The sequence below is a fragment of the Hibiscus syriacus genome, unplaced genomic scaffold (assembly GCF_006381635.1).
Source record: "Hibiscus syriacus cultivar Baekdansim isolate YM2019G1 unplaced genomic scaffold, ASM638163v2 tig00110482_pilon, whole genome shotgun sequence".
NCBI classification, from domain to species: domain Eukaryota; kingdom Viridiplantae; phylum Streptophyta; class Magnoliopsida; order Malvales; family Malvaceae; genus Hibiscus; species Hibiscus syriacus.
Window position 1 is genome coordinate 4,081,494 of NW_024062758.1, and position 13,167 is coordinate 4,094,660.

The 13,167-nt window shown below is 35.7% G+C and overlaps 1 protein-coding gene across 3 annotated transcripts in view; it reads left to right on the forward strand.

The window, feature by feature from the left end:
* The window catches only part of LOC120128968, a 35,780-nt gene that overhangs the window by 19,189 nt on the left and 3,424 nt on the right, over window positions 1-13,167 (forward strand). For 2 of the 3 annotated variants that reach the window (XM_039146576.1, XM_039146575.1), the window contains exons 2-3: window positions 8-435; window positions 12,129-12,133. In XM_039146576.1, the coding sequence (XP_039002507.1) occupies window positions 11-435; window positions 12,129-12,133 (430 nt within the window). In that variant the 5' untranslated portion in view covers window positions 8-10. Of the gene's footprint in view, window positions 1-7; window positions 454-12,128; window positions 12,134-13,167 lie in introns of those variants that run through there. The other variant, XM_039146577.1, reaches the window with a different exon arrangement.

Sequence of the window (13,167 nt, forward strand, 5' to 3'; positions counted from 1 at the left end):
TACGGAGAAGATGTCCCTGGTGACAGAAGAGATCAAAGCCAGTGCTTCAGAAGTATATCATGGAGATGAGATTTGCCAAGAGAAATCCAAGGCTTTGCTGGAGGAGATGGGCATGCCAGGAGGGCTTTTGCCCTTGAAAGACATAGAAGAATGTGGGTATGTGAAGGACACAGGATTCGTTTGGCTTAAACAGAAGAAGAGCATAACCCACAAGTTTGAGAAGATTGGGAAGCCTGTTTCCTATGCAACTGAGGTCACAGCTTTTATTGAGAAGAGCAAGATAAAGAAGCTAACTGGTGTTAAAAGCAAGGAGCTTTTGATTTGGGTCACACTGAGTGACATCTCTGTTGATGATCCACCCACTGGAAAAATCACATTCAGGACCCCTGCAGGGCTGTCCAGATCTTACCCTGAATCAGCTTTTGAGATTGAAGGTACTAAGTAAAGCAAAAAGGAGCCTCAAATTTCCTTTAGGAGAAGGCCTCATCTGTGTGTTTCAGTATAATGTAATCAATAAATTAACAATAAAAATGAAGTACTTTACTGATGTTGAATTGCATTGAATGTTAGTATTACAGAATATGTTATGCATTGCTGTTTCTTCAACCTATTGGAAGAAGCAATCAAATGACTATTCTTTATTCGTTGTTTTCTTTAAATATTCGTTTATTCGTGTAAGGATCAAAGAGAGTACATAATTTTGCCTGCTGCTGCTCAAATAATTCTTCACATAGACCTCTTCCTGTCCATAACATAACCTATTAGATGTCCCTATCCAGATCTTGCTCTATATTATCTTTGTATGTTTGAGTCCCATTCCCGTTTATAGCCATCGCATCATAAAATCTTAAGAGAAACAAAGGGAAAATTGTGGAGAAAGTGATGTAAATATATCATTCCTTCATTAGTGACGAATCCATAAATATTTTTTTAGAATAAGCATACATATATATTAATCGCATAAAATTTTAATAGAAGATGAATACAACTACAATTTCAGGATAGATATACTCTTCACTACTCTGATAACAATAATAAATTTTATCTTATATTTATAGATTTTAGTGTTTATTTCACTCTAATAATAATGATAAATCTCATCTCATATTTATAGATTTAAGTGTTCATTAAATTGTTAATACATTTCAACATTTGTGGGACATTTGTGAGGCTAGAGTGTTGATATGAGAACATCCGTATAGTCTGCTTAAATTGAAACCATCCTAGTTATAACAAGGGAAGGTCAAAATTTATTTGTCTTAACATGCCAATTTGAATCTATTAAAGTACTTCATCTTTAGGTACTAAAATTTATTTTTATTTGTACTTATTTTTTTATTAAATATTTTTTTTCGAACCACCAGAACTGATAGGTTTGCCAATGATAGTGGTATGCAAACGTTACTTAAAGCATGTGAAGTGCATGATAACACGAGAAATCCATATATTATATCTAATGACATCACAAATCTATTCGATGTATTGGTTTTAGAAGTGGTAAAGAGGCCCCAATTATAAAGGAAAAGAAAGTAGAGACAAGATTGAAGATATTATCAAATTGGTATGCCAAGGAAGAAGATCCGGAGAACCTATGTAGTTTTTGCATTTTAAATTCTTGTAACTACGTCCCTTTTGATATTTCCTTTTCAGTTTTCTTACATGATTCCACTTTTGCAAGTAGAGACAAAATGGGAAGGGAGAAAATGTGGAAATCAGTCTTATTGCATTTATTGATCATTTATTGATCAATTCTAATTCATGTTAAAGTTTTATCATGATTTTCAGAACCGGATCGATCAGCAAACCGGCTGTACTATCGGTCGAATCGGTTAGACCGGTCGGAAGAACCGGACGATATCATAATTAATTATTATTTAAAAAATTAAATAAAAATATAAAAAAAACATTTAATAAAACACAGTTTTTTATATCACACGTCATATTCAAAGCAAGTTATAACATATATAAGTTAAAAACCATAAAATCAAGTGAAACAAAATGATTCAAATAAACTACAACATAATATTTAAGGTAAAATATATTAAATAATAAATATAATTATATAACTATAATCAAAAAATAAATTTGGGGCTAAAACAATCATAACAAACGATGTCGTTTGGTTTAATTTTTAAAAAAAAATCCCACATGGCTAAGAAATATGGAAGAGCATCACAAAAGTCTAAAGAGTAAAAATATGAAAACAAAACAATATCACATGACTAAAAAACATAGAAGAGCATCCCAACTGACTTCTATAAATAATAGAGGTAATTTGCCATTTAAAATCATGGAGTCTTTTCGTGAGCACAGAGCAAATTATTCTTTCGCTTCAATCGAGCTCGAATTTCAGGCTTCAATCGAGCTTCTAATTTTTTTTTTGAGTTCAAGCCTTTTTGAGTTCAAGTTTCAATATTATATTTTAAGTTCGAGTTGAATTTGATAATTTTTAGCTTGTGAGTTTTTGAGTTGAGTTAAGCTTATTTTTAAAGTTTTCGAGTTCGGCTCGGCTCGTTTAACAAACGACGTCGTTTGATTTAATTTTTTTAGAAAAAAAATAGAATCGATTTTTAACCGGTTCATGGTTCGGTCCGGTTCAACGGTTCCTTCCGATTCACTAGTAGCGGTTTAACCGGTGTAGAATGAACCGGATCAGACAGCGATTCCCAGTTGAACCGGCCGATCCGGTCCGATTTTCAAAATACTGATTTTAGCAAATATTTGTGACAGTATAGATTGATAGATATGTAGACTTTTATTAAATAAACATTAATCATATTGTATGCCGTTGGATTTGCCTCCTTTATCATTCATTTATATCATCTCTATCAGTAGCGGATCTAAAAATATTTTTTAGGATAGATATACATATAATTAATTATACTCTTCACTACTCTAGTAACAATGACAAATCTCATCTCATATTTATAGATTTTAGTGTTTATTGGTTTGTTGATACATGTCAACATTTTAGCTATTAATTTTATAAATGTTGAGAATCTTTTATAGACAATTCTAGATGTAATATCAAATATTACAAATATTTAGATTATTTTACGAATATTTTTAGATATATATTATTTTAGAATATTCTTAATATATATCTCGTAAATAATAATTATATATTTATAAAATAACATTGGTAATTTTTTAATGATTACTAGAGAATCTTTTATTTTAAAATAAATAAATAAAAATTAATTAATTTATACAAATTACTTTTAATTTGATACTATTAATTCTTATTCATCATTGCCTACAACAACATGCCGATAAAGTTTTTGTTTTCATATTCGTTATATATCCGATATGACTTGACAGATATATCCTGGTGCAATTCCTTTATCTTAGCTTGAGTTTTTTCTCTTGCTTCCCTAATCGAATGAGGCAACCATGTTGACCCTGTAATGTATTTAGAACTGGCTGGAGATGGATAGTACAAACAAGTTGCCTATAACGGAAAGTTCTGTTGTGAGGCGCTTAAAATAAGGTTAATAAACGGCGTGACCAGTAAAAAAAGTAATAGGTTAAAGAGGAACACAAAATGTTATAAATCAGGAAAAAAAGTTATCAGCTAGAATAACATAATAATTTGCACTAAAATATTATATAGAGTAAGAAAATGAGTTATAATTGATAATTGTTATAGATACTATTAATATTTTAGGTTTCGCCTAAAATATTACCAAAGTTTAACCTGATGAGACCTTAGGTATTCTCACGATAAGAAAATACGTTAAAAGCTGAAAATGTTATGAATATATTTAAGAAATATAACTGCGCCAAGAATGTCATGATTCACTAAGAAATATGTTGTGATATGTAATATTAATAATTTTAGTAATTATTCAAAATTATTTATAGATTTTAATCCTTTTATTGATTCAAATATATTATTTTAATTTTTGTAATGTATTTATTAATTAATGTTATCAAAGATAGATTCGATTTAGTGATTTGATTATATGTTGATTTAGTATTTTTAAATTTTAATTATTTGATTTAGTATGCATAAAATTTTCTTTGATTTCATATATATATATATATATATATATATATATATATATATATATATATATATATATATATATATATATATATTTTTAATATTACACTTGATATTTATAAATTTATGTTTGGTATATATTAATTAATTTAAATATAATATTTTGATTTTTGGAAAGTTACTCACTGTCGTTTGATCCATGTGATCTCAGAGAATTTTTATCCACTCACTGTCCTGAAATTGCTAACTGTACGGATTCATGGTCGAAGATGTTCGTCGTCATCGGAAAATCTCAATAAAGATTTGATATTACCTTTAAATTTTCTCTATTTATTTTAGTTTCTTTTGTTAGTTATTTGTTTTTTCCAGGTGTGTAGACTACTTTTTGCATATATTTTTTGTTGTGTTACAATTTTTTTTATAAATTATAGTCGTATCATGTTATTGGAGTTTTTCAAGATTAATTTCACTGAAATTTAAGAATAGGTAAAGATTTTGTCCCTTTTTGATATTAGGTGAAAAGTGAATTTAGATAGAGTTAGGGGTTGAGTTGATCGATTATTGGTTGTTATTAGGGTTAAACGTATTGGATATGAATTGTATATTAAATTTGAGTTTTAACTACATATATTTTTTGTTTTATTTTAATTCAAATTTAATGAATAATTTTTTAAACCCAAATAAAAATAATATTTATAATAGGTATTTTTAATTATCTTTATGACATAATTAAATGCAGAACTGCTAAGCGTGAATTTCAACACTTGGCCCATCATCAACGCTTCTCTCCCAAGCCTGGTACTTCTGCTTCTGCTTCTGCTTCTTCCACAGGATCTAAAATTTTGCAAACAACACACCGACACAGGTAAATTTTCTTTGTTTGTCATAGATTTTGTTGGATTTCGCTCATTTCTTTCGTTCGTTACTTTCAAGGCACTGTTTTGACTAGATCCGGCTGCTTCCGACTGTATTTTTGAAATATCTAGTTTCATGCTTCGTTGCGTAGTTTCTGCATACTGCTGTTCTTTATTAATCTTTTAGACCTTATTTTGGCGTTTTTTTAAATGATTCATTATATTTCCGTTGAAATATAATTCTGATTCTTCTTTTGTCTTTAAGTTTCTTCTAGTCTTGAGATCCGTTTAATAGCCTTAAGGTAAATTCCAAAACTCCTTTTGTGATCTGTGTTCTTGTTTGTTTCCTGAGAAAGTGAAAGGAAATAAGCATTGTTTGTTCTTTCAAATTTAGATGTTCGTTGTTACTTCTCTTTATTCCATTTTTAATGCTTTCACTACAATAATAAAAAGAGCACTGCTTTGAGCTGATCCTTGTTACATTAAAAGAAAACAGATCTTAAATTACTCTTAAATTTATTTATATTCTCTTCGCCATTGATGTCCTTAATAGTTTCGGTATTTTTACTGATTAGTTCTGTGAGCTGATCGAGTGTTTTAAAACAAACTCTTTCTTGATTTTTTTTCCTTTTGTCTGTGTTTTTAAATAATAAAATATTAATCTATTAAATTATAATTATTACTTTATAATTTTATGACTGGTAATTTTGTGTGGTGGTAGTAAAATTCTATTAAGTAAGATAGTGTTATTTGTCTTAAAATTCTATTAAGTAACCAACTAGGCTTCTTAGTACCCTCAATTCTCGAGCGTTTTATTAGTGCATCTCTAGTCTTCTTTGGATTTCTTTCTCATAGTTCCTCATAGCTTCGACTATAGATGATTAATTGAGGTTATGTCATTCTTTTAGATCCCAGAGGGCGTATAGGGGGAGGGTTCGACAAAGTGGTGTCAAGGAGACTAGACTTAGAGTTTGTTCGTTGAATGTAGGCACATTAAATGCTAGGCTGCTAGAGCTGACCGACGTACTTAGTAATAGGAAAATAGATTTTGCATGTATTCAAGAGACTAAGTGGAAAGGAGCTCATGCCAGAGAGTGTAATGGGTACAAGTTGTGGTATTCAGGCGTAGATAATGCTAGAAATGGGGTGAGTATCTTGGTATCCTCTAGGCTCAAGGAAAATGTAGTTGAAGTTTGTAGATATTGGGATATGATCATGATGATTAAGGTTATTATAGAAGCAGAAGTGGTGAATGTCCTTTTAGTGTACGCCCCACACGTTGGCCTAGGGGAGGGGGAGAAACGATGCTTCTGGGATCAGTTAGATGATGTACTTAGGAGCATTCCGGAAGACGAACGAGTTTTTATAGGGGGAGACTTCAATGGCCATATAGGTAGTGCAACCGACGGGTATGACGGTGTTCATGGGGGTTTCGGTTTTGGTAGTATGAACGAGGAGGGGCGTACATTGCTTGAATTTGCTACTGCACACGATTTGGTGGTCACTAACTCATTCTTTAACAAGAGAGATGTGAACTTGATTACGTTCCATAGCGGGGGACATTGTACCCAAATCGACTACATCCTGGTTCGAAATCGGGATCGATGGGCTTGCATTGACTGTAAGGTGTTCCCTGAAGAGGCATGTACATCACAACACAGATTGTTGGTTTTGGTGTTCCGCGTACGCCACGGGAGGAGCACTCATGGGACGTCTAAACTTGGTAAACCTAGGATCCTTTAGAAGAACTTGCATGGAGCGACAGCTGATGACTTTAGGAGTAAGGTTTTGTCTAATACAGGTTTTGGAACTACAAACGCAAATAATCCAGATATGTTATGGAAAAATATGGCAAATTCCATTAGAGAGGTGGGCAAAAACACCCTTGGGTTGTCGACAGGGAAGGTCAAGGAACATAAAGAATCGTGGTGGTGGAACGACGAAGTCCAAACTAAGGTGAAGAAAAAGCCGACGAAGAAAGATCGAGAGCTAAACAAAGATACAAGGAAGCAAAGCGGGAAGCCAAGAAAACAGTGGCTAAAGCAAAGGATATAGCATACGAGGAAATGTACAAGAGATTATACACCAAGGAAGGACAAAACGATATCTTCAAGCTTGCAAAAATCAGGGAAAATAGGAAAAAGGATCTAGGTAGCATTAGGTTTATTAAGGACAACAATGGTGTTCTTTTAGTTAAAAATCATGATATTAAGAGGGTTTGGGGTAGTTACTTTTATGGCTTATTAAATGACAGTGCCTCTCCCTGTAGAGATAGTACCGTTGATGGGTCTGCCGACCATCATACTACAGCTAATGACTGTCCTACAAGTAAGATTGAGTTTGAGGAAGTCAAAATGACCCTTAGAAAGATGGGGAGGGACAAAGCTGTCGGACACGATCAAATTCCTATCATTGTGTGGTTGGGCCTAGGAGAAGAGGGAGTAAAGTGGTTGACCAATATCTTTAATATTATTTTAGAGACTGTCAAGATGCCAGAGGAGTGGAGAGAGTCTACGGTAATACCAATCTATAAGAATAAAGGAGATCCTCAACGTTGTGGCAACTACAGAGGTATTAAACTACTCAGTCATACCATGAAGTTATGGGAAGGGTGATAGAGACTAGGTTGAGACAGGTTACTAGGGTCTCGGAAAACCAATTTGGCTTTATGCCAGACAGGTCTACTACGGAGGCGATTCATCTACTTCGACGGCTTATGAAGAAATATAGGGAAAAAATAGAGATCTCCACATGGCGTTCATTGGCCTTGAGAAGGCGTATGATAGAGTTCCCCGCGATGCGATCTGGAAGACCTTGGAAACGAAACGGATCCCGACTGCTTATATCCGGGCGATTCGTGATATGTATTGTAGATCTACTACTTACGTCAGGACTACAGTTGGCGACACCGAGACATTCCCGGTGGAAATCGAACTCCACCAGGGGTCGGCTCTTAGCCCTTACATCTTCGCCTTGATTATGGACGACATCTTTTGTGCGACACCAGACGGTGTTCCATGGTGTATGCTTTTCGCTGCGACATTGTCCTAGTTGCTGAAACAAAAACTGAGCTGAATAGTAAACTGACTACCTAAAAGACTGCTTTGGAAGAAAAAGATCTAAGGATCAATATTGAAAAGACAGAGTATTTATGTTCAAACCTTAGTGGGAACCAAAACGATGAAGATGTAGAAGTATGCATAGAAGGACACGTTCTCCCCTTAAAGGATTGTTTCAAGTACCTAAGGTCTATGATACATAAAGATAGGGGTGTAGATGATGACGTTACACACCGTATAAAGGCAGGATGGCTAAAGTGGAGGGCTGCTACTGGAGTTTTGTGTGACAAGAAGGTGCCTCTAAAAATTAAGGAAAATTTTTATAGAATGGCAATAAGACCAGCGCTGCTGTATGTATCAGAATATTGGGCAATCAAGAATGATCACGTTAGGAGGATGGAGGCCGCAGAAATGAGAATGCTACGATGGGCATGTGGTAGGACTCTGTGGGACATGACACCAAACTCTGCTATTAGGATGTCCTTGGGGGTAGTGCATGTATCTGAAAAATTGAGGGAGGGAAGACTTCGGTGGTTTGGACATGTCCTTAGGCGACAACCGTCGGATGCGGTCAGGAGGGTAGAGTCGATTACAGTTGACGGTGCCAGAAAGAGATGACGACCATGGAGGAAGTGGGAAGAATGCTTGAGATATGATTTTAAAGATTTAGCCCTTACCGAGGACATGACGTCTGATAGGAAAGTATGGAGACTTAAGACCAGGGTAGCCGAGTAGTGTGGTTCACAGCCATAGGGTGTAACATCTCTGTCTTTTTTTTAATGCCTTTGTAGTAATTTACATGACTTCTCTTTATATACGTTTCTGACATTGGAATTTTTGAAGGCTTAGAACTATGGTAGCGTACTAATATTGTCTTAGTTTAGGTGTTAACCCATTTGACTTTATTCCTTCTAGTAGCTTGCTATCGTTGACTTCTGTGTATCATTCGCTTCAGGTTTCCTCTTTTTAAAATTAGACGGATCTTACGTTTCTCTCTATATGCAGAGATTTTTCGCAGGGATTTATTTGCAGGAATTACTTCCCATTACAGACGCGCATATGTAGACTGCATATGAAGTTCTGTCAACTATGTATTTATTTATTTATTTATTTATACATGCATTGCATTTTATCTTTATTTTTAATTTTCTGACTGCCGGAAGTCTTCCACGGAAGCTGCTCTCAACTTGGTGTTGGGGGCAGCCTACTACCCTACCTTCCCTTACCCCATTTCATATGGGAATAGGATTTTATTGTTGTTGTTGTTTTGGACATAATTAAATTTAGGGTGGAAACAAAAAAATTTAGGATAAACACAAATTAATTTTAGATGAGTACATATATATAAAAATTGAATATTTAATAAACTAATTTCAAATTTTAAGATAGACACGTACTCACTCTGAAAAGTTTATAACTCCGCTAGTGTCCCTCATAGAGAAGGCTAGGCATGTCAATATACTTGGAAAAAGAGGCCCAATATTCTCATGATTACAGTTGAAATTGCTTTTAAAAAGATTACAATTTACAGAGGCATGCCCTTAATTGTTGATCTATATTTCTAATCGTTCCGATTCAAAACTTCAAAACTTTTTAATTACTGATAAAAGTTACTTTTAACTATTTATACCATTTAATGGATTCAATTAAACTTTGTCACTTAAACTGATATGACATATTAAAGTAATTAAATAAATAGTATTTATCTCCGCTAACTTATCTTGAACTGTCCTTTTTTACTCTTATCTCCCAATTTTCCTTCTTCACTATAAAGAGACTTTAAAAGTTTCAACCTATTTCAAAACCTCAAAATCTAAATAAGAGAAATCCAACAACAAAAATGGAACTCTCTTGATCACTATAAATGTCACCATCATATTTAAAAGCTTTCAGCTACATTCTATCATCTATGTCTACCACCATTCAATCGGTATCTCCCATCACGAGCAACTATGACCACCTTCAACAACTAATCATCAAAATCTCATCATCTTTGTTTTTAAATTAACACACAAAATTTAACCCTTAACCTCTACCATCATTTGATGTTATTGAGTAATCAAACAAGTTTCAAGAATTTATTCAAACACTTAACTATCATTAATAGATGATCACAAGCCTTACATATTCTGCTCCTTATATACAAGCTTACCAAGCTAAAACTGCTTAACAGAATTTCATAACAACAATCTGTTATGATAACTAACTTCTAGATCGTTTCTAGAACCATCTCAGCTGTAACATGCACAAGCATACATGTAACTCTCAACATTCCCCCTGCTTCTTCTTCTCATCTTCATCAATCAAAAAAACATTAAGTCTATTACGAAAGTTGATAAAAGCTGATTTCGATAGTGGCTTAGTTAAACCATCTGCAGCTTGATGAGCTGCTGGAACTGATTTGCAACAATTTTTTCCCTTACAAAATGTACATCTAAGTCCACATGCTTGGACTGCGAGTGATATACTGGATTTGCACTTAAGAAAATTGCACTTGTGTTGTCACACCATATGGTTGGTTGTTTACCTTGTGAAACCTTCAAGTCAACAAGTAATGCAGTGACCCATGCTACCTCTGCTGCTGCATCTGCGAGGCTCCTGTACTCAGCCTCCATAGTTTACCGTGACACTACCTTTTGCTTCTTTGCACTCCATGATACAAGACTGTCACCAACAAAGACACAGTGGCCTGACATCGAACGCCTATCATCAGCACAACCTCCCCAGTTAGCATCGGAGAAGGCTGACACTTGCACTTGTTCTGGTATAAAACCAAGTCCATAGTTTAGTGTTCCTGCCAGATAGCGCAGAATACGTTTGGCAGCTAGCAAATGTTTCTCTCTAGGGAAATGCATATACTGGGCGACCTTGTTCACGCTAAGTGCAATATCAGGCCTCATGTGACACACATAGAGCAGCCCTCCCACTAGACTGCGAAACTCACGAGCATCAGCAAGTAACTGCCCTTCATCCTTATTCATTTTGAAGGAAGCAACCATCGGTGTGGCAGTAAACGAAGCCTTAGTCATTCGTGCCTTCTCGAGCAGTTCCAAAATGTACTGCTTCTGACTAATTACCATCACTTGATCACAGCGTTTTACTTCGATTCCTAAGAAATAGTGTAACTCACTTAGGTCCTTTAAGGAAAAATGATTCTTCAACATCATCACCACACTCTCAATTTCCACCGATGACTGCCCTGTGACTATTATGTCATCTACGTAGACCAAAACATAGGTCATTATACCATCATCGTTTGTTAGAACAAACAGCGAAGTATCAGCTCTAGATTCTTTGAAACCCAGATGAAGCAGACTTACTTTCAACTTGGCATGCCAGTTCCGTGGTGCCTGGCGCAGACCGTATAGGGATTTTTGTAGTTTGCAAACAAGCCTTTCACCCTCAGGAGTATACTGCTCAAAGCCAGGTGGTTGTTGTATGTATACATCTTCATTCAAGTCACCATGAAGAAACGCATTGTTAACATCCACCTGCCTCAACGACAATCCTCCAGACACAGCAAGTGAAAGTATCACATTCAATGTTGAAAAACGCACAACAGGACTGAAGGTTTCCTTGAAATCCTTACCTGGTACCTGAGAGTACCCTTTAGCAACAAGGTGTGCCTTGTATCTTTGTACTGAACCGTCTGAATTGTGCTTTATTTTAAACAACCATTTACAACCAACCGTGGTTCGACCCTCAGGTAATTTTACAAGTGACCATGTGCCATTATTTTGCAGTGCAGTAAGTTCAGCATAAACAGTTGGGATCCACTCTTTTGATCTCATAGCTTCACCAATCGTCGTACGAATAGAATCATGCAAGGTGCTGAAAAAGACCTTGGGCTTAAAGACCCCACATTTGCTTCTTGTTAGCATATGATGCCGATTCACAACTGATGTATTTTGCTCAGGAGCAAGCTGCACAGACTCACTAGGCACAGCTTCAGATTCTGTAGGTCCAGTAGCACTAGATTCAGCTGTTGTGCCTTGCACAGTTGTGTCACCAGTATCGCTTTGAACACTGGAATTCGCACCATCTGGAGTACTAGGACTTGGACCTCCTTGAGCATTGGAAGCCGCATCAACATGACAAGTAGAGTTACCATGCGTTTGGGACGTTGTACGACAACACAGCGAAGTATCAATCACAACCCTTGTGTTCACACAATTAGACACAACCTGTAAGGGTGCTGATCGCCATGCACGAGTGTTAGACAAACCTGCAACTTCTCGTTTTTCTGCAAAAGGAAAAACACTTTCATCAAATTTTACATGCCTTGAAATATACACTCGACCATCCTGAGCGAGACATTGGAAGCCCTTATGTTGTGAACTGTAACCCAAAAATACACAAGGTGCAGAACGAAACATTAATTTGTGCTGTTGAAAGGGCCTTAAGTGTGGGAAACAGCGACACCCAAACACGCGTAGTGACTGATAATCCGGTTTTGAACCAAACCATTTCTCGAATGGAGAAATGTTACCTAGAACCCTTGTAGGCAACCGATTTATCAAATGTGCTGCAGTAGCCACAACATAGGACCAAAAACGAAATGGAAGAGCTGCCTGAGCAAGCAACACAAGGGCTAGCTCGATTAAATGGCGATGCTTTCGTTCAATAACGCCGTTCTGTTCAGAAGTGTGAGGGCATGTAACCCGATGAGTAATGCCTGTACGAGTCAGCTCACGAGACAATTATCTATACTCATCACCCCAATCGCTTTGGACTGACTTAACAGATGAAGAAAATTGAGTTGAGACCAGGGCTTGAAATAACCGAAACGCATCAAGAGCCTGAGATTTAGTTTTCAGCATATAAACCCAGGTATGACGTGTGCAAGCATCTACAAAAGATACGTAATATCGATATCCACACGAAGGAACATGTGCAGCACCCCATAGATCAGTAAAAACTAACTGAAAAGGAACATTGTAAACTGTGGTAGAAGAATCAAATGGAAGCTTGTGACTCTTTCCCATACAACAAGCAACACAAGTTGTATTAAGATTGTTGGAAACACTAATATTGATCGAATTACACACATTCTTTAGTGTATGGAAGGTTGGATGCCCTAACCTCCTATGCCAAAGCTCAAATACGCTAGAAGCAACAATATTAGTCACTTCAGCTTTATTACATGAAGTAAACATGTGTTCTAAAGCAAATGTATAGAGTCCTTCACACTGCTGCCCTTGAAGCACCACTGCACCAGTCAGCTCATCTCGAACAAAACACTCATCAG